The 23,236-nt window shown below is 41.9% G+C and overlaps 1 protein-coding gene across 1 annotated transcript in view; it reads right to left on the minus strand.

The window, feature by feature from the left end:
* Positions 1-23,236, minus strand: part of LOC122559441 — a 99,059-nt gene that overhangs the window by 44,640 nt on the left and 31,183 nt on the right. The window contains exons 6-7 of the mRNA XM_043708891.1: positions 18,362-18,519; positions 12,726-12,863 (exon numbers count right to left, since the gene is read on the minus strand). Of these exons, the coding sequence (XP_043564826.1) occupies positions 12,726-12,863; positions 18,362-18,519 (296 nt within the window). The remainder of the gene's footprint in view (positions 1-12,725; positions 12,864-18,361; positions 18,520-23,236) is intronic.

Raw genomic sequence — 23,236 nt, forward strand, 5'->3', positions numbered from 1 at the left:
AATGGGTCTGGGTGGGTTACTCTTTGGAGGGTCGGTGTGGACTTGTTGGGCTGAAGGGCCTGTATACACACTGTAGGGATTCTATACTATTCTTCTATGGCTCATCTATGCCAACCTTTGTCACTTCATGCACCACAACCAACTGCTCCATCAGTCTCTCGTACTCTCCATTTCAGGTTATGCCCCTTTACCTATTCCCATGGCTCCCCCATTTATTCCATGCCAATCCATGTTGCTTTATCCAATCCCACTACCCTTTATAGCCCCTTTGTCAACTTAAATGAAAATTGATGCTGATTGAATACATTCAAATTCCTTCAAGGGATGAAAACAAACAGTTCATTCACTTAACCCTTTTTGAAAACACACATTTATATGTATAGTGTTACATGAAAGACTTGGAGTGTCAATTAAATACAGATAGTGAATTCGCAAGCCTCCCACTGTGTTAATAAGAGGTTGTTGAATCAGCCATGCATCATAATCCTACATTGATAACCCTTAGTCCTATGTCTAAAGACAGCAAATGAAATGGTAAGCACAACTTTTTTTCAAAGACAGAATGTGTTTTTTTCCATCTGATAAAAAGCCTGCATTTATATAGCACATTGTGACTTCCCAAAGCAATCTGCAGCCAATGAAATAAAATTTTTAAAAATAGATTTGAAATAACATTTTGTCAAATACAGCAACCAATGTGTACACAAGAAGGTCCCACAAACAGTTACATTGATCAAATAATTGTTTTGGAGAACTGCCTTGCTCTTCTTTGGAAGAGTGTTGTGGGTTCTTAAATTTCACACAAAAGGGCAATCTGAAAGGCCACATATTAGACAGTGCAACAAGGAGAGTGTCAACCTGAATATATTGCTCAAATCTACAGAATGGGGCACACATCCACAAAGCACTGGCTGAAATGCATGAGTGCTACTTATAGGGACAGTATGACCAGACAAACAAACATACAATCAGGAGCAGAATAGGCCACTCTGCCCGTCAAGCATGTTCTGCCATTCAAGAACTACATGGATGATCTGATTGTGACCTCATTCCCACCTACCACTAATAAGTTTTCAGACCCCTGCTGAAAAATAATCTACCGCTGCCTTAAAAATATTCAAGGACTCTGCTTTCACCTCCTTTCCAAGAGGAGACTTCCAAAGATTCACTACTCTCAGAGATTTTTTTTTGTTGAAATTCCATCTTAAATGGGTGACTCCTGAATATTAAACAATGACACCCTGGTTCTATATTCTCCAACAAGAGGAACAACCTCTCCAAATCCACCTTGTTAAGACCCTTCAGGAATTTATATCTTTCTATCAAGTTACCTCTTACTTTTCTAACCTCCAGTGGATACAAGCCTGGCTTGTCCAACCTTTCCTCACAAGACATTCATCCCATTCCAGGTTTTAGTCTAGTAAACCAATACAGTTACACCCTTCCATAAGTAAAGTGATCAACATTGTACACAGTTCTTCAGATAAGTCTCACCAATACCTTGTATAACTGAAGCATAACTTTTCTACTTTTGCATTCAATTCCCCTTACAACAAGCAATATCAATCTATTAGCTTTCCTAATTACTTTTTGTACCTGTATACTGTATTCACCTTTCCCCATTCATGCACTAGGATACACAAATCTCTTTGCATCTTAGAGTTCTGCAATCTCTGACCATTTAGATAATATGCTTCCTTTTTATTCTCTCTGCCAGAATGGACAACTACACATTTTCCCACATTCTACTCAATTTGTCACATCTTTGCCCATTTGTTTAATCTGTTAATGTCTTATACCTCCTTGTGACCTCTTCACCACTTACCTTCCAACATTTCTTTGAGTGGTCAGCAAATTTGGTAACCATACTTTCCATCCTTTCATGTGAACCATCTATATAGATTGTAAACAGTTGAGATTCCAGCACATTTTTAAGCACACCACTCATTACAGCTCATCAACCTGATAAGAAGACCATTACATCTCCTTTCTGCTTTCTGTTAGCCAGCCACTATTCTAGCTGTATCAGTATACTACTCCCTCTCACCCCCTCTCCACTTCTCCCTCCCCTGACTCCCCACCCGACCCCTACAATAATAAGCTTTTCTTTTCCAATATAACCTTTGATATGGCATCTTCTCAAATGTCTTCTGGAAATCTAAGCAAAGTATGTCTACCAGATCCCCTTTATCCATTTCAAATTACCTCCTATAAGAACTCCAGTAGATAGGTCAAACATAATTTTCATTTCACAAAACCGTGTCAACTCTGGCTTATCTAACAGCATTTTTATAATTCCTTTAGCAATCACTTTTAATGTTTTCTCCGTGTCAGATGTTAAGATAAACAGCCTGTAGTTCCTGATTTCTGTTTCTGTCCCTTTCTGAACAAAGCAGTTACATTCACTATCTTCCAACCTAACGAGATCATTTCTAAACCTAGGAAGTTTTGGAAAATTAAAATCAATGCATCAACTATCTCATTAGTCACTTTTTTTAAGTCCCTTACATGAAGTCCATTAAGACCCAAGCATTTGTCAGTCTCCACTCCAACAATTTACTCCGTATCACTTCTCCAGTGATAGCGACTTTCTTGAGTTCCTCCTGCCCTTGTGTATTCTGATTAATTGCTTCTTCTGGAATGCTACTTGTATCCTTTATAGTGAAGACAGATGCAAAATATCTGTTCGATTTTTCTGCCATTAATTTTCCATTGTTAGTTCTCCAGTCTCACTTCTTACAGGTCAAGTACTCACTTTATTAACTCTTCCCTTTTTATAGAACCTCTTAATATCTGTTTTTATCTTGCTGGCTAGCTTTTTCTCATACTCTAATTTAATTAATATTTTGGTCATTCATTGCTATTTTTCACATTTTGTCCAATCTTCTGACCAGGTGTTGCCCTCACACAATTAAATATAGTGTTTGCAGCATTTTGTACCATATTATGGGCGGTTTAGTGTATAGTTGTGGATGGCGTTGGCTAGACTAACATTTATTACTCATTCCCAATTGTCCAGGGGGCAGGTCAGAGTCAGCCACAGTGCTGTTGAGTCTGGTGTCACATGTAGGCCAGACCAAGTAAGGATGGCAGATTTCCTTCCCTAAGATTAGATTATTTACAGTGTGGAAACAGGCCCTTCGGCCCAACAAGTTCACACCGACCCTCCGAAGAGCAATCTACCCAGACCCAGTCCCCTACATTTATCCCTATACCGAACACTACGGGCAATTTAGCATGGCCAATTCACCTGACCTGCACATTTTTGGACTGTGGGAGGAAACCGGAGCACCCGGAGGAAACCCACGCAGACACGGGGAGAATGTGCAAACTCCACACAGACAGATGCCTGAGGCGGGAACTGAACCCGGGTCTCTGGCTCTGTGAGGCAGCAGTGCTAACCACTATGCCACCGTGCCGCCCTAAAGGATGCTGGAGAAGCAGATCAGCATATATGAACCTAGATTACAGTCAAAAGTAATCATCCCAACATCTTTATCCCAATTGTCCAGGGGGCAGGTAAGAGTCAACCACAGTGCTGTTGAGTCTGGTGTCACATGTAGGCCAGACCAAGTAAGGATGGCAGATTTTCTTCCCTAAAGGATGCTGGGGAACCAGATCAGCATATCTGAACCTAGATTTCAGTCAAATCATCTCAACATCTTTATTCTGATCCTTAGTTTTGTCAGCACATGATTACCTCTGACTATAGACAATTTGTAAACCTGAAGTCAATAAAGTTTGGGATGGCATCAGAAAAATGAAACGATGAAGCTGTTGGATTGTCAGATAAACTTAATGGGTTTATTTCCTTTGAAAAAGGCACACAGCATGTTTAGATGTAGAATTAGATTTATTGTCACATATACTCAAATGAGTACAGTGAAAAGTTTACAAGTTGCCACCTGTGGCTCTATCTTTGGTACCAAGGTACCTAGGTACAGATTCTTAAGCCCAAATTTACTCAGTCCAGGTCTGACTGCAAGCCTCCACCAACATGTTTGACTTTCAGAGCCTGTAGGAAAACTAAGGATGCACAATAAATGCTGGCCTAGTTAGTGACACCCAGATTCAGAGAGCAAACTTATTTTTAAAAACAAGTGATAGCTAAGAGGGGGAACTTCCTGAGGATAAGAGAGAACAAAATCTACTTCCTGAAATTAGTAAAACAACTAAAGCTGTTTTCTGAAATGAGGGGCACTCAATCATAAATGAAACAATGGCTCCCAAAACTGTCAGCTCTTGGTCTGGCCAATTCTGTTAACTGAGAAGGTACAGTACGGAAAGTGGGATGATTGCCTTTAGACGACAACAATTTAGATCCAGCAAAGCAGTAAAACAGCAAATCAATAACTGGATCAATTTTTATGCTCATTAACTACACAGAGTGCAGAGTGAATGGCTTTTTTGGTATCTGTCTCATGGATGAAAATGAATCATTGCCTACTGCTATATGTTTAAGGATAACAACAGGATAGACCTTTCATAGTCTTTTATAGAATGTGCAAGAAATAGATTTCAAGTCGCACTGTAATGAAAATACTGTGTTATTTTCTGACAACATGTCCGGAAATGTGTATCACATCCTGACCCTGATTCCTACTCACCATTCTAAATAAAATGTTAAATTCTGGCAGCCTGCACAGGTGGTATCTAGGATCTCATTACCGGTGATTCTATTCATTGGCAAAACCTACTACCAGCTGACAGAGTATGGCAGGCTGTTAAAGAAACCCCCAACACCAACAGGGAGGCTCTACACCCTGGCTTCAACTTTTCTGCTCAATTCTATTGGCATTAACATAAAACTTAAGAGTACAAAGTTGACACGGGTGCTCATAAAAAAAATCACAGAGTAGACCACTCAGCTCCTTAAGCCTGCTCTGCCATTCAGTAAGAATATGGCTGATCTGATTATCCCACATTCCCACCTAATCCCAATTATCTTTCATCTCCTTGCTTATCAAGACTGTGGGAGGAAACCTATCAATAGATGGACTCCATCACCATTTCAGGAGGAGAGTCCCAAAGACTCACAATCCTTTGAGAGTGAAAAGAATAACTCTTTGTCTCTGGCTTGAGTGGGCAATTTCTTATTTTTAAACATTTTGCTTTCATTTTATTTATAAATGCACATTTATCATTTGATGGGATTAGTTTTTCCTGAGAGCTAGATGTACAATCATGCCAGATTACAGGAAAACATTGATGGCTACTAGAGTGTTAAGAATATTGTGGAAGAAATGATCATTGTCTGATTGCTGCTCCACTTGAACTTTCCTCAAGATTGCTCCGCATTTTTTACCGTGTCTTCTGTCGCAGACTTTAACAGAAATGTGAACTACAGTGTCCATCACCAAGCTCTGTCACAATGCAGTAGTGTAAGGGGTGATGTAGTTTCTTGGATTAAACACCATGGCCAGTATGGTTGGTCTGATTGCTTCCCTCTAGGTTAGCACATGTCACACGTACTACAAAAACTGGATTCTGATTGAGAAAGATGTCTTGATGTTTACTATTGCTAACTATTTATCCTGTTAGGACATCTCAAACTTACACATAGTCTCGATTTTATGTTAACTGACTGTTACAGTTTCATTACATATATATTTCTGACTACCTAAACACACCTCTAATTCCTTTGGCATCGAGAGGGAGTGACTGAAAGTGAAGATCTATATACAAGAGCACCACATCTCGTGACATCATGCAACTGTCAACAAGATACAATGCCTTCCTGGGCTGGAATCTACGTCATAAAACAACATTCTCTTTTTCTTTTAAATAATGGGAACTCGTTTCCAATATTAGATACACATGACCCCTGCACATTAAAATTACACCTATAAGGCAGATGTACAGCATGACCAGATCTAGTTCTTGTACAGGTATTGTGAGGTGTTTCAGTAGTTTTACTCTGTGGTGTGCTGTCTGTCATCACAGATCGATATGCATCATTTATCATTAGATGAATGGCTGTTGTCTGGTATGGTATCTTCATTATTTTTATTCTATGAGACGGGTGTTTTTTCACAGGAAAAGACCGTTGTTCTTTATAACCATATGACCTATGCGGGACACAATAATGGAGAATCATTCTGTGAACCTATGTCTATATATGAAAAGCTCGAACTCTGATGCCTTGTCCTGGTTCACGTTGGGATGACTGTCACTGATCATACTCTTGTATCATTTCTTCCTTTCTTTCTGACAATCCATTCACATGACAGTGTGGGACAGGAGAACCATGTGGATCTATCTTCCAAGTACGTGAGGTGACTGTGAAGGTGAACACTGACCTTGAGGAATAGAATTTAGATTTAACATAGTTATACGAAAATCTTAGCAAGTTGCTTTATACTTGACTATCGTTGATTTTACAGTATGAACAGTGTGTTCTGTTCTACTGAGGGAAATAAGGAGAAGATTTAGCAAATTCAACACTAGTTTCCTGCACATGTCTTAGAGGGGTGTCCTCAATTTGTCTCAAAGGAATTTAGTAAAATAATCAGTCATCAGAATGTTAATGGAGTCCTTGAGCATGGAGATATTAATGACAATCCTGAACTATACGTCAGAAAGAATTTTGCTTGTGATGAGAGTTTCTCTTGATTGTTAGGCTGATGGAGTTGAAATGTTTCACAGAATTCATCAGTTGATCAATGCCCTATTGATGCCAGCCCAATAAATGGATTCAACTCTTGGCTTTTTTCTGTATCCACATATGAGCTATTTTTATGTTGTTTAGCATGTCTTGATATAGAGGTAGTGGAATTAATAACTTGCTTTCCTTTGAAAAGTGCATTCCTGGAGGATTCTAGTTCATTTCTGAATGAGCAGAACAAACATGCTTGTTTGGGGACCTGTTCTTTATGCTCGGACCATTTCTCCATACTGATCTTTGAGCTGCTGTAGCTGGTCATCATCTGAAATAGTTTGCTGAATCTGCTGTGCCTGGCTGTGCCCATACAAAATTAATGTTGTCTAGAATCTTGCGCCTTGAAACAGCAAACAATTTCAGATGTTTATCACCTTGCGAATTGTGCTAATACGTGGATTATGGAAATACTGGTAGACCAATAATAGAAGGTCCTGCTGTATCAATGATGTAAGAGGTTTCAGGGTGTCTGTCCTGAGGAACAATATTGACATTGAAGATGGATCACACTAATGCAGTGGATGTCAGACCAACTGTAAGCATTAGCTTACCATGTATGGACTGCAGCATATTGTGCTATCTTCCTGACATATGTAAGATGTGTAGAGGGATGATATTCACTTTTTACCACTATCAATCATAGAGTATAGTGCATGCTGTTCATTGGTTTTGCAGCATTTCATTTGGATGGAAGTAAAGGATTCAGGTTTTCTGATGGTATCCATAGAACATAGAATATTAGAGCGTGGTACAGGCCCTTCAGTCTTCGATGTTGTACCACCCTGTGAAACCAATCTGAAGCCCATCTAACCTACACTATTTCATTCTCGTCTATATGCCTATCCAATGACCTATCAAATGCCTGTAACGTTGGCGAATCCACAACTGTTGCAGGCAGTGCGTTCCACACTGCTCCTACTCTCTGACTAAACAAACTACCTCTGACATCTGACTGTGGCATACCAAACTGATCACATTGTACAGTCTGACTGGGGTGTGAAATCTGTGACACTGCACATATCTCTTAGGCTTCATTGACATGCCAAAGATGAAATTTAAGGAACATCTTGACACTGTTCCTTCCAGGTTGTGCCTCTTCTTCCCACACCACTGTGCACCATTGCATTGTGTTGCAGTTTCCTGTTCAACTGGATTTCTTGCACATTTTAGCCCAATGCTCTCTTGTAGACAATTTATCTGAAAATGCAGTACAATATAATGGTGCTTGAGACAAGACTCACCCTGTACACGATTTGGGTGTTTTATCGACCACTTTGATGACAGCAATAATTGTTCCAGGGTCAAGCGACTGAAAATGTGCTGGCCAGCAACAATGGCCTCCTCCAAGCAGTAAGCTGATGACATATTCTTTGAGTTTGTCATGAATCATTTTTCTGAAGGATTTATAAATGTAGAAGCAATGACCAATTCCATAAGCCTTTCAGAAGCTAATTTAGCTTCAGTGAGGTCACCTCTGTACCATTACATTGACAACTGCCTACAGATTAGTCGATGGTTTCACCTGGCTATAGTCAAAATAACATGATTAGATTAGATTACTTACAGTGTGGAAACAGGCCCTTCAGCCCAACAAGTCCACACCGACCCTCCAAACAGCAACCCACCCAGACCCATTCCCTTACATTTACCCCTTCACCTAAAACTACAGACAATTTAGCATGGCCAATTCACCTAACTTGCACATTTTTGGAGTGTGGGAGGAAACTGACAGGGAGAATGTGCAAACTCCATACAGACAGTTGCCTGAGGCAGGAATTGAACCTGGGTCTCTGGCACTGCGAGGCAGCAGTGCTAACCACTGTGCCACGCATGAACTCAGAGCCTGTGTACCCTGAAGTTGTTCTTCTAAAATATGGGAAATGTTAAGGATATCTCAGCATTGGAAATAATGGAGGATTTGACTCTTCAATTTCCAAAGCAGCGAGGAGTTTGACTACCTGCCTTTCTTTATCAGCTTCAGGAACTAAAGATTGATTTGTCTTTTAAGGAACTGAAATTTGTACTACTTTGCAACTCATCAAAGCTATCCCATAGGATAATGGCTACCCTGATCTGATCATTTCTCACTGTACATTGTGCAAACTAAGGCAGTCATTCAGTCCCTCAAAGAAAGACACCATGGAAATGCAAAATAAGTGCTCTCTTTTCCTTTTCATAGCGCTGAACTAAATTACAGACAATCTACATGACTCACCAGTTTAACTCACACTACAGCATAGCCACATACTTTAACCATAGTGCATCATTTCAGCTCTTAATCAAAGATGATAAGATCAACTTGATGGATCACTTGTCTCATTGTTTCAGAGCAGTATTGACCTGTGTGTAAAACAGATACTGGCAATTCTCCACTTTCCAGCTGTACCTCAGTGGATAGAGCTCTCGGATCTGAATCATAGCAAAGCCTGTGGCGTTCAAGTCTCCCCATGTGTCAGTACTGCAGGAGCCCTGAACTGCCAGAGCTTCTGTCAGCCAGCTGTGTCATTAACTTAAAGGCCTGTCTACTTTCAATGGCAGCTAGTGGAATTTAAATTCAAGTAACAAATTTGGAATTGAAAGTTAACTTTAATGATGGTGACCTTGAATTGTTGTAAAAATCCATCTGTGCAAAAGAGTCCATGGCAGTATTCAAAGAAGATAATTGGGGAGGCAGAGGTGTAATGGTAATGTCACCAGGTCATTTCAATGAAACGCCTAAGGTTTGAATCTCATGGTGGTTGGTGAAACCTGAATTCAATGAAAATTTAAAATTTAAAAGTTGGCCTAATGGTGGCTGTGTATTCACTGACAATTGTCGATAAAACACATCAGGTTCACTACTGGCCTTCAGGGAAGGAAATCTGCCATCCTTACCTGGTCTGGCCTACATGTGACTCCAGATCCACAGCAAGGTGGCCTACTCTAGTTGCTCTCTGGGTAATTAGGGACAGAAAGTAAATGTGCTAGTCAATGATGCCCACATCCCACAAAGGAATCATTTTCTTGGCAAATATTTATTTCTCAATCAACACCTAAAGCTGTCTTTAGTCATTTGTCATATTGCAGTTTGTGCACTCATTGACTGCTGCATTTCCAACAGTGATGAAACTTCAAAAGTATTGAATTGGCTGACAGGTTTTTTTGGAACATCTTTAGGACATTGGAGGTGCTACATAAATGCAAGGCTTTCTTTTAACAGGGAACACAACAGGAAAGAACAATTCAACAGTAGATAGGATAAATAAACAAAGTCTTTTTCCTGGGTTCGGGGAGTCCAGAACTAAAGGGCATAGGTTTAGGGTGAGAGGGGAAAGATATAAAAGAGACCTAAAGGGCAAATTCTTCACGCAGAGGGTGGTACGTGTATGGAATGAGCTGCCAGAAGAAGTGGCGGAGGCTGGTACAATTGCAATATTTGAAAGGCATCTGGATGAGTATATGAGTAGGAAGGGTTTGGAGGGATATGCGCCGGGTGATGGCAGGTGGGTCTAGATTTTGGGTTGGGATATCTGGTCGGTATGGATGAGTTGGACCGAGGGGTCTGTTTCCATCTCTATAACTCTATGGTGTAATGTTTTGGGACATTCCAATTTTAAAAATTCTTTTGCAGGATGTGTGACTGGCAAGATCAGCAATTGTGGCCCATCCCCCATTGCTTGTTTATGGATTAGTTGCTCAGGCATTTCAGAGGGCCGTTTCTTGACAACCACGCCTTGCTGTGAGTCTGGATTCACATGTAGGCAATATCAGGCAAGGGCAGCAGATACCCTTCCCTAAAGGACATCAGTGAAGGAGGTAGATCTTTACCACAACAGTTGACGTTCGCCGTCATGGAGACCTGTTTTCAATTCCAGATTCATTTACTGAATTTAATTTCCACCAGTTGCCATGGTGAAATTTGAAAGCCTTCCCCCACCCATCCAAAAAAGAAGTGGTATTCTGGGTTGCTGGATTACTAGTCCAGTGGCATTACAGCTACATCATCATCTCCCTAAGCACCCAAAGGAGGTATTCACTTCCTGCCCAATACAGAATACGTTTCTCTCATCAAATTCCTACTTTGCCAAGTTAGGTCATTCAAATTCTTATTGTATAAACTGTTCTTGATTGTCAGGCAGTATACATGTAGTGTTTTGTTAACCATTTCTGCCTGAAGCTATTGCAATGATTTTAAACTGGGGGTGGGATCGGAGTCGGGGGGTGGCAGGGGGAGTAATTCAGATTGTGGGTGCCAATGGTGGCTGGGATTCCCTCAGCTCAGAACATTCCAATCAGTGGGAATGGCTTCAAGACCAGCGACTAGTGATGTTTTGGGCTATGTGAAAGACCACAAGAAATGGTACCTGGAGCAATAAGGGAGGAGCTGTGGGAATGGTGAGTGGGTTAAATGTGGGACATACCGGAACCATCATCGTGGAGGATAGGAGGAAGTGAAACCCCACTGTCTCCTTGTGAAGTCAGGAAGAGTCTTGATAAATCACAATAAAGATACTGACCTGAGTCGCTTGTGAGACTCGGAGATCACCTGCCAACAGCCTTCACGAACGAGTCGTGGACTACACAGATCTTAGTCAACCTGGAGTTAGAATCCTGCACATGTTGTACTGGGACAATTGGACCTCTGTCTGTCTCTGATTCAGTTTAAGGTCATCTGGGATGGAAAACTTGCCCCCACCCCCGCCATTAAATTATCAGTTAACAATGGCAGGCATTATGAATGGTTCAGATCCATTTTGGTATTGCCCCAGTTCTTATTTTAATCTCCCCGACCATTTTCCGGGTGAGTTAAAATCAGGCGTAATAGCAGATACACAGTTTAGGGAGACTTAGGAATCTCCGGGTGAGTCTAAACGATTCAAGCATGACTGCAATTGAGTGGGACGGCCAGCAGATAATGTCGTGGCTCGTCGATAATGATTGTATGTTTTAATAATCCTTTAGTAGTACAGAACTTCAGCATTGCTGAGAAGAAGACCAATTTTGTCAAAGGTTTTCAACTTGCATTCATCAGGACAATTCACAAGAATACCAAAAGAAAATGGAATAACCTTTCTAACACCATTTGAGGAGAGACTGCTATTTGGTTGTCATGTGGACTCTACTTGCTGGAGAGATTGCTATGCAGAATGCCCCAGTTACATGAGAACTGACATTTAGCTATCAAGCATTGTTTAAATGTCAACCAGGAAGGTGCACTCTGACTTGTTGGGATTGTAGTTTAATGCATTTGCACATCATGGAAACTATAAAGATTAAGACACAGGGCCTTATTGTTTGCAGGCCGAAAGAGCGTGTACACACACTGTGCTTATTAATGAAACAGATGACAGCCTCCTCGTGGCTGATTATTATGGTCTCAAGAACCACACCTCCTTCTCCCCATACCTCTAACTTTGAAACCACTTCCTCCTTTCCATTCTTTCAACCCTGACTCCTGCACTCATGACCCCAGTATCAAGGTCAGCAACCTTACCCTTCCTCTTCCCAACTCCATGTCACAGTGGAAATACTAGCATTTTATTTACTAAGAGTTGATCACCCTGCTACAGTCATCCAGTGTGTGTGTTACAATTTTGTGTAATGATGCATACAAGAGATAAAGATTTTGCGATCTCAATGTAAAAACAGAATCTGTGTGAGGACCATCAGTTAATGTTTGGATGGGGAAGCAGGGAAACCTGAAACATTGACTATTGGTCTCTCTCCACAGGTATTGACTGCCCCACTGTGTAACTCCAGTATTCTCTGTTAGTGGCGCAGTACGTGATTTATTCGTCATTGAATCATAGTGTCATACAGCATGGACACAGACCCTCTGGTCCAACCGGTCCATGCCAAACATAATTCCAAACTAAACTAGTCCCACCAGCCTGCTCTTGGCCAAATCCCTCCAACCTTTCCTGTTCATGTCCTTAGCTAAGCATCTTTTAAACATTGTAACTATGCCCACATCCACCACCACCTCAGGAAGTTCATTCCACGTGGGAACCGTCATGCCTGCTTTCAGTTGCTGGGTCCATAAGGACACTGAGGAATATCTGATACTCCCTGTCCCTGAGCTGCTCACCTCAGCCAGAGATGGTTGAACTCCTCATTGCTTATTACGAGCCCCATGCTGTTCAGAGCTTGTTTTAATTGTTCAGCTGCAATGACTCCCCCGGGCCGCAGACATGATGGTTCAAAGTGGGACTCCACTGAAAATCCACTGGGAATCAATAAAAATAAATAAGTTAGACAGAGAATTATAGAACAGTCACAGCACAGAAGGAGGCTATTCAGCCTATTGTAACTGTACTGCCTCTACACAAGAACATCTCAGCTAGGCCCTTTTGTTCTTTCCTCTCTGACCTGTAAAAGATCTCCCTGCACATGCTTATTCAATTCCATTTGAATGGCCTGGTTGAACCTGCCTCTTCCACTTCCCAAACAATGGCTCCCAGATCCAAACTATTCTCTGTCTCAAAGGATTTTTCCTTTGTGTCACTATTGGATCTTTCATTTGGTTCTGAGTATATCTGTCAATTGGATGTTTCTTTTGATTTCCAGTGTCTTAGCCTTTATGGTTTTAAACATTTCAACTAAATCCCTTCTTAAACTTCTCCAATCTAAGGATGCATTATAAAAAGCCAATGCTGAGAATTGCCTTACGCACCACTCAAATGATGATATCATATGAACTTGATGGGGGAATATCTTAGGATCTCAAAGGATTGTGCTTTATCATCCAAGTCTCCCTTGTAGCTTCTGTAACAATATCTATCACATCAGTGCAATTTGTAATTCACTGTTAATATGCAACAATTGACATCTTGTTTAAGATAAGAGCCTCTTCTTGTTTAATTTCCAAGTGGTTTTGCTCTACCACACCAGATCCATGGACCTTGTAGATGTCTATCCCAGGACAGGGAAATGTTACAGATAGCCTTGTACAACAAAGTAACCGGTGGTGAGGGAATGCTCAGACAACAGCTTCAACTCTCCAACCTCTGCATGTTTAGTCAGTATTTCTAATGATCCCTGTTTCTCAGTTTTTAGTCCACCCACTTCCTCTTTCACCCTGACCTACAAAACATCTTCTTGCTTGATTACCACTTCTGCAATGCCTTCTGTCTCAATGGACAAAACTTCATTTTAGCCCACAATCTGCTCCATCCCTCCTCATAATACCTGTTTAACTACTTCTCTGCCCATTGAAGTCTTTATTTGGTCAGTTGAGTCATGAGGATGGCCCAGTAATTTTCAATTAAATTTCTTTTCCATATTCATTCTCAGAATTGGGGAATTACCAGCAAGACTGACAAATTATCGGCCAACTTGGTTATCTGGTTGTACTCAGGATCCTTAACTCCCCTGGGAATGGACAATTGGTCTCAGATGCTATAGCTGTCAGCTTGGCAGAAGTTGTCCTTGTTTGTGTGTTTTATGCATATGCAATGTCCTGGCTGATGTAATATTCAAAACAACTAGCTATTAAGTACTATGCTGTCTTGGCAAACTATTTTGTTTACCAAGGCTGAGTCGACTTTCTGTTGTAGATTTCTCCTGGACATGTTTCCCCAGTTGCTGTCTGTAACTTAGAATAATCCAAAAGGACGGATGACCGTAAGACCATAAGACATAGGAGCAGAAATTAGGCCATTCAGCCCATCGAGTCTGTTCCACTATTCGATCATGGCTGATATGATTCTCAACATTCTCCTGCTTCTTCCCCGTAATCCTTGATCCCCTTGACAATCAAGAACATTTCTATCTCCCCCTTAAAATTAATCAATGACCTGCCCTGCAAGCCTTCTGTGGCGGTGAATTCCATAGATTCACCACTCCCTGGCTGAAGAAGTTTCTCCTCATCTCTGTTCTTAATGGTCTTCCCTTTACTCTTAGGCTATGTCTTGGCTCCTAGTCTCTCCTACCAATGTATGGGTAGCAGTGAATCTACCCTAGGTTTCTCTGATGGTTCCAGAGGACATGACCATAACAAATAGCACAATCCACTGCCTGAGCCTTGTTATTCATGAGTCAGTGTCACTGTTCCATATGTGAACATCAGGAATCAATGAAAATAGCTTATAAACTCTGTGACTGCTGAGAGTGCAATTCGACAGGGGGTAGGAATGATTGAAGGACAGCAAAGCTGGCAGACAATAAGAGACAGTGAAAGAGAGACTGAGAATCAAAGACTCAAAGGAAGTAAGAAAGACGCACAGAGGAGGTAGCAAAAGACAGCAAAACTGGCAGAGAAGAGAGTGTGTGTGAGAGAGAAAGAGAGAGCTAAAGAGGGAGAGTCCGAGAGACAGAAAGAGAGAGAAAAAAGATTGGAGGAGAGTGCATTCTTGTCAGCCTGTTTTGATCTGTTCCTCAATGTTCCTCACTCCCCTTTCAGGCACCAACTGTTTTCTACAAGACACTGTGTGGTTGATTATTATGCCAGCCAGGATATTGTACATGCATGAACCACACTAACAAAGACAACATCTGCTAAGTTCGGCTTTCAATGTTGGGATTTGGGAGAACGTGAATTAAGTTAAGTTTAATTCTGTTTTTATTGTTTCTATAAACTTCCATGAAAAAGGTAATAATTATATTTAATCCTTATTTGTAAGTTACTTCTGTGATTAACGTGAATTGTGGTTGTCAGTTATTGAATGGGGTTGACTTGTGTTTCTCATTACAGCCAATGAGCATCAGAGAAGTGGCTCTAACCTAAATATTACTTACCTTTAAACAATCTTATAAGTTTGTGCTCTTGATGTATTAATCTTGTCATTTGATTTTTAGTTTTATGGTAAGATTAACATTTTGTTGAGTCTTACGAAATGTTCAAATGATCAAATAATGTGCGAGTAGATATCACTTGAGCATTATCACATGATTAAATGTCACATGCTCCAATCTCCAATAATATCTCAAACAGTGATGTTACTGTTATTGTACCACTGAGATTGGATATAATCAAATGATATAACAAGTTATTTCTGACAATAGCTGAAATACAATAATTTTGTGAGATTGGAATCAAATAGAGAACCTAGAGGACAGATGGCAGTTTCCTTCCCTGAAGAACATTAATGAACCAATAGTCTTTTTTCATGACAATCTGACAGCCTTATAGTCATTTTATTAACAGCAGTTTCCAATTTCTAGACTTGTAAATTCCTGGTAATGCAGGGGCATGGATAGGATAAATAGATAAAGTCTTTTCCCTGGGGGTCAGGGAGTCCAGAACTAGAGGGCATAGGTTTAGGGTGAGAGGGGAAAGATATAAAAGAGACCTAAGGGGCAACTTTTTCACACAGAGGGTGGTACGTGTATGGAATGAGCTGCCCGAGGAAGTGGTGGAGGCTGGTACAATTGCAACATTTAAGAGGCATTTGTTTGGGTATATGAATAGGAAGGGTTTGGAGGGATATGGGCCTGGTGCTGGCAGGTGGGACTTAATTGGGTTGGGATATCTGGTCGGCATGGTCGGGTTGGACCGAAGGGTCTGTTTCCTTGCTGTACATCTCTATGAATCTATGTTAGTGATGATGATATATACAATGAAATAATGCTGACAGCTAACCTAACTTTGAAAAGAGTGTTACAGTCCTAATTCATGGCAATGCTGGACAATCCCATAATGCAAATTGATACACAGACTGTAAGTTTGGTTTGTGCTATTTGTTTATGGTGTGGTCCATCACTAAACATATTCTCAAGAGACTGCGAATGTACTTTTAACGAAAAGAAATTAAGGTTTATTGCACTCAAAAGGAAAATAAAACAATTTCACATTATATTACAACTGTTGGGAACACTCATTAAAAATATTTGGAATAATGGTTCAATCCTTTTACTTTCAACAACAATTTTACAGATACTCAAACCTCAATGACAGATCACCCTGTTGGCAACTCTCTTTCTTCTTCAGGTGGCACAACTGCACCTGCTTTCCTTTCAGCATATGTCTGCATTTACTCAAACGCTATTTCCTTTAGTTAACATATCTTCATGAGATCCTGAAACAAACTGCTAACACAGTTCATTTATTTCTTAACAAAGATTCCTTAAATTCCTCCTCCACAGACACCTGGCCCTGGAGTTTTCCCTCACAGACATTAAACAACCAAGACTTGTTTTCTCCTGCCCTGACTATTCTGGTGGCTGTTAAACTGCACTGCTAAACTTATGGGCTGTTTATCTCTGAATGGCCACCTTCTACCTGAAATAAATATGTGTATTCCTTGGCTTCCCTGGGATGGTTCTATCTTTCTAAAGTAACTGATTTCTGTGCCTGTTTCCCATCTAATAGGGCATCTAGTTGATAGGCAAAAGCCCAATTTCCACCTCTCTTTTAAGTTTTGCTTTCTATAGCACTGAACTGTTCACCTTAGAGCTGAACTGTCTGATTTAAATGCATTTAAACAAATTTCCAGACACCTTCATACCAATCAAAGAACTCAAAAGTGAAACTAAATTCTTTGTTCCTTAACCCACACAATATAGAAACAACAAAATGAAATTTAAAGCTGTACATGGAGCTGTCCATTTTAGAGCCCAAGGATTCAAATGATGATAACAATAATATATCTTGACCTTGAAGAGGAATACATGAACTGTACTGAACAGTTGTAAACAGTAGTGTACATTGTAGACCACTGATCTCTGCAATTGCATTTTAATACTTATGAAACTATTTTCAAAAAACAGGTTTAAGGTGAGAGGGGAAAGATTTAAAAAGGATCTAAGGTTTAACTTTTTAATGCAGAGGATGGTGAGTGTATGGAACGAGCTGCCAGAGGAATTGGTGTAGGTCAGTATAATGACAACATTTAAAAGGCATTTGGATGGGTATATGAACAGTAAGGGTTTAGAGGGATATGAACCAAATACTGACATATGGGACAAGGTCAGATTGGGATGTCTGATTGGGATGGACAAGTTGGACCAAAGGGTCAGTTTCCATGCTGTTTGACTCTATGACAACATGGTTAGAAAAAATTACTACAATACATACTGAAATCTGTCAGATGTTGACTGTCAATGTTACTTTAAGATATTTTAACACAAAACTGTTTTACTTCAAATGGATTGTGATTAAGAAATTACTTTTAAAGGGGCACAGTGTAGGTATTTGAATAGGGTATTAGAAGGATATGAGGAAAGGGTAGGGAAAGGCAGTTAGCTCCATTTGAAAATAGAACACAGATGCAATTGGGCAATTAGCCTTCCTTCTGAAGCTTGGTCAGTGTTGTTCTATTGGCAGTCAATTTGTACTCAGTGAACTTTCACAAATGGCTATGCCATCATGAATCGATCATCCTTTCAGTGTTATTGATTGAAGGATAAATGTTAGCAAGGACTTCAGGGAAATCATATCTCGTCTGTTTCATGCCATGGGGTCTTTTATACTGACCTGGTCATTTGTGAGATGTGGAATCATTCTGTGCTGAAATTGGTTGCTACGTTTCTTACGTTACAAAGGTGACTATGCTTGATAAGGACTGCATCGGCTGTGAAATATTTTAGGACTTCCTGAAGTTACGATAGGTTCTATAAAAATGCAAATCTTTCTTCATTGTCTAAAATAATTGACACAGATAATGAGCAGTTGCCTCAAATATCACTTGCCCGACACCATCGTCTGAACCCCGGAAGTAAGCCTCTCACTATATTGTCTAATTTCCAAACAAATCAAATTTGACTGAATCCCACTGCTTCGCCCACCTTTCATGTACTTTCTGTTTAAGTACAGCAAGATGATTATCAGTGGTTTCTTCAACTTTGCTTGATTTTTGCGGCAGAAAGCAATTGTTGGCGTTCTTGGTCCCAGTCTCTTGCAATTGCTTTGGTTGAATATTCCTTATCCACTCGGTTTTCCCGATCTATGGAAGAAAACTTCAAACTAATAAACAGTACTCTATAAGTACTAGCTGAGGTGAGATCCTTGCAACTAAGTGATTGATTTGGGGCTTGAAAAGGTGACCAAATGATGATGTGGTGCAGCATTAAATAGCCGTCCTGAAATCTTGTACTTTTACCATTAGCTTGAAATTTGTGATCATATGAACGTAAGAGTAAGAGGAGGACAGCTCTTGAGCCTACTCTGCCATTTAACAAAATCGTGAAAGATCTGATTTCCCTATATTCCTGCCTAGTCCCAATAAACTTTCACCTCATGGGTTATAAAAAATCTATCCACCTCTACTTTAAAAAAAAATCAAAAACTCTTCTTTCACCATTTTTTTGAGAAACAGAGTTCTTAAGAGTCACAACGCTCTGTGTGGAAAGATTTCTCCTAATCTTTGTCTCAAATGAGCAACCCCTGATTTTTAAGCAGTGACCTTGAGTTAATGATGCTCCCACAAGAGGAAGCATCTTTTCCATATCCAGTTTGCTATAATTCAAGGCCTAGTCTGTCCAACTGTTCCTCATCAAACCATCCATGTATTTGAAACAACAAACAGAAATTGCTGGGAAAACTCAGCAGGTCTGTCAGCATCCGTGGAGAGAAGGCAGAGTTAACGTTTCAGGTCCAGTGACGCTTCTTCAGAACTGGGTGTACTTTGGGAAAGGTTAGTATCAATGCTGAAGGTGGGGAGGAGGAGGAGTAAATGGTAGGTGGAGATGGAGCCCAAAGACAGGACATATTTGGGCAGACAAAGGAGTGGGTAAAGGCCAATGTAGGAGAGTGAATAGCTGCTAATGGGGACCATCAGTCACTGACAATGGGTGTTTGTGGTGATAGCCCACGTGATGACAAGTCTGTTTTTTGGGGGGGGTTGAGGTAAGGACACAGGAGAAGGTACTCAGGCCCGAAAATTAATGAACTCCATACTGTGTCATGAAGTCTGCAGGGTCCGTAAACGGAAGATGAGGTGTTGTTCTTCTAGCTTGCACTGAGCTTCTCTGGAGCATGGCAAAGAGCTTGAGACAGACATGTTGGCTAGAGAACATGAGATGTGTTGAAGCGGCAGGCAACAGGAAGCTCAGGGTCATTTCTGAGGATGGAACATAGATGTTCTGCAACAGTCACCCAATTTGAGTTTCATTTCCGCAATGTAGAATAGATCACATTGTGAGCAGTGAATACAGTAGTCTAGATTGAATAAAATGCAGGTAAATTGCTACTTTACCTGGAAGGCTTGGATAGTTTGGAGTGAGGAAGTAAACAGGCAGGTATTACACCTTCTGCCGTTGCAAGAGAAGGTACTGGGGGCTGTGGGGAGGTGTTGTGAGTGGAGGAGTGGACGAAGGTGTCCCTGAGGGAATGAAGGCTGACGAGGGAGGGGAGGGGAACCATGTATCTGGAGGCGGCGTCGCCCTGTACAACTGAAGCATAGCCTCCCTACCTTTGTATTCAATTCTACCTTGTAGTGCATGAGACCTTTCTATTAACTTTCCTAATTACTCGCAGTTGTTGGATACCAGTCAGCATTGGGCACATTCAACAAGCAGAAATATTTCACCCATGGTGTGGCTCAGTGGCTAGCAATGCTACCTCACAGCGCTAGGGAACCAGGTTCGAATTCACCCTCAGGTAACTACCTGTGTGGAGTTTGCACATTCCTCTGGGTGCTCCTGTTTCCTCCTACAGTCCAAAGATGTGCAGGTTGCTCAGTGGCTAGCAATGCTACCTCACAGCGCTAGGGAACCAGGTTCGAATTCACCCTCAAGTAACTACCTGTGTGGAGTTTGCACATTCTCCCTGTATTTGCGTGGGTTTCCTCTGGGTGCTCCTGTTTCCTCCTACAGTCCAAAGATGTGCAGGTTAGGTGGATTGGCCACGCTAAATTGTCCACAGTGTCCATGGATGTGTAGGTTAGGGTGGATTGGCTATTGGAAATGTAGGGTTACAGGGATGGGGTGGGTCTGGGTGGGATACCCTTTAGAGGGTTGGTTTGGACTCGATGGGCTGAATGGCCTGCTTCCACACTATAGGGATTCTATGATTTGAGATTGTCAAGAGCGATATACAAACATAAGCAGAGAGCTGTTCTATGTAAATAAAAGAATTTATTCAAGTCTTGCACCTTTTATGAATTACCTAGGTGCTTGGAGAGCCTATAGTTCTCCATAGCTTTCTCATGACAAGTTCTCATTGCCAATAAAATTAAATTTGTCAGCCAATCAACAGCTGTTCTCTTGCATGATAAATGGTTGTGGACCTGCACACACACACCATGGGTGCTGGGGATAAAATAAGCACTACCGCACTTAGGTGGTAGTGTGGGGTTAAAAAAGAAAAGGAAAAAAAAAGATAAAAAAAAATGGTTGTGGTACTGGGCGGTGGGGATCCCCCAGTGGAGGGCTCTCTATGCAGGAGTCCTTCCCCTTTCACTCAGCGATCTGGGGAGGAGGGTGCTGCACGCAGCAGTCCCCTGCAACCACAGGTTGCGGTGGTTCACGGACTCCCAGCCCAACTGCTTGTTCTGTGGCGCTGTGGAGTCCGTGGACCACATGTATATTGGGTGTGGGCATTTGCACTCCCTTTCTGATTTTCTTAAAAACCTCCTCCTCTGCTTTTGGTTGCACTTCCGTCCCGCGCTCCTGATCTTCGGGCACCCGGCTCTTCCGCGTTAGAGCCCGGGATGGCCTTGGAGAAGGAGCACGCGGTCTCCACCAACACCCTGGAGTTGTTCAGGGATAGGTGGGCGCCGCAGGGAGTGGACTGCATTATTTCCCCCTCCAACTCTATTTTGATTTAATCCCTGCCCTCCCTTCACTGTTTGATCACACAGCATTGCCTTATGTGAAGGGCACTGCTTGTCACTGGCCACTCAGGTGTTTCCTTTCTTCCTGGTGGTGGAAATTGAATAAAGATTCGTGCACCTTGTGTCTCTCACTGTGTGTCACACCTGCACACACACAACATGGGTGCTGGGGAAAAAATAAGCACTACCGCAGTTAGGCGGTAGTGTGGGGGTTAATATAGAAAAGAAAAAAAATAGGAGTGTCAGAGATTCTGAGAGCTGGCTCTGAGGGAGCTGGATCAGTGTCAAAGACTCTCCATATGTTTTTAAAAAATGGTTGTGGTACCGGGCGGTGGGGATCCCCAGTGGAGGGCTCTCTACGTGGGAGCCCTTCCCCTTTCACTCAGCGATCTGGGGGGGGAGGGTGCTGCACGCAGCGGTCCACTGCAACTGCAGATTGTGGTGGTTCACGGACTCCCAGTCCAACTGCTTGTTCTGTGGCGCTGTGGAGTCCGTGGACCATGTATATATTGGTGTGGGCGTCTGCACTCCCTTTTTGATTTTCTCAAAAACCTCCTCCTCTGCTTTTGGCTGCACTTCAGTCCCACGCTCCTGATCTGCGGGCACCCGGTACGTAGGAAGGAGGGCAGGTCTGAAGACCTCCTCATGGGTCTGCTCCTGGGCCTGGCCAAACTGGCCATAGACAGGTCAGGCAGCGGGCCGTGGAGGGGGTTATTAGGGCCGACTGCCTGCCCCTCTTCTGCGGTTACATTAGGGCCCGGGTGTCCTTGGAGAAGGAGCACGTGGTGTCCACCAACGCCCTGGAGTTGTTCAGGGAGAGGTGGCCGCCGCAGGGAGTGGACTGCATTATTTCCCCCTCCAACTCTATTTTGATTTGATCCCTGCCCTCCCCTTCACTGTTTGATCACACAGCATTGCCCTTTGATGTGAAGGGGACTGTTTGTCACTGGCCACTCGGGTGTTTCCTTTCTTCCTGGTGGTGGAAATTGAATAAAGATTCGTGTACTTTGTGTCTCTCACTGTGTCTTACACCTGCACACACACAGCATGGGTGCTGGGGAAAAAATAAGCACTACCGCAGTTAGGCGGTAGTGTGGGGTAAAAAAAACTGGTTGTGGTACCGGACGGTGGGGATCTTTCACTGTGTCTCACACCTGCACACACTGGGAAAAAGCATTGCCTCAGTTAGGCGGTAGAGTGGGGGGAAAGAGAAAAAACCTAAATGGTTGTGGTCATTTGGAATTTGGCATTCTTGCATTTGTCTTGATGAGCGCAAAATGAAAAGCTGCTGCAGCATCAAAATGGAGAAAGATTGCTGGCAGCTCAGAATGGAACATGGCATATACAGAAAGGTTTAATTCTAGTACACTTCCTGTAATTTTCGATTGGAAATGATTTGTCCTTGGACTGTATGCCTAACATGGAATGTGTGATGTAAATGTAAGAGCATTGAAGTCCATAAGAGTTGAACATGGTGCATGGAGACAGGGGATGTCATTTTCCCCTCTATGGAGTTGGCAAGAAAGCTAGTGAGAAGGGTCAGTAACATGTTAGCCCCAAAACGATTCTAGCCATGCCCCCACCCAGTTCCCATCAGTTCAGCAACGGGGTTCTGTCCATAAGCTACCTTCTCAAGCCACCACCAATTACCACCTCTAAGTGTTCAATTAACAACACAGAAGGGCTTCACCAGCCACCAGCCCGATTACCTACCTTCCTCGCTCACGAGAGAAGTGACTGATTAGATTCGCTACAGTGGGAAAGCAGGCTCTTTGGCTGAACAAGTCCACACTGACCCTCTGAAGAGTAATCCACCCAGACCCATTTCCCTCTGACTAATGCACCTAACATTAGCGTGGCCATTTCACCTAACCTGCACATCTGGGAT

This window comes from Chiloscyllium plagiosum, chromosome 19, assembly GCF_004010195.1.
Source record: "Chiloscyllium plagiosum isolate BGI_BamShark_2017 chromosome 19, ASM401019v2, whole genome shotgun sequence".
In the NCBI taxonomy this organism is placed as follows: Eukaryota; Metazoa; Chordata; class Chondrichthyes; order Orectolobiformes; family Hemiscylliidae; genus Chiloscyllium; species Chiloscyllium plagiosum.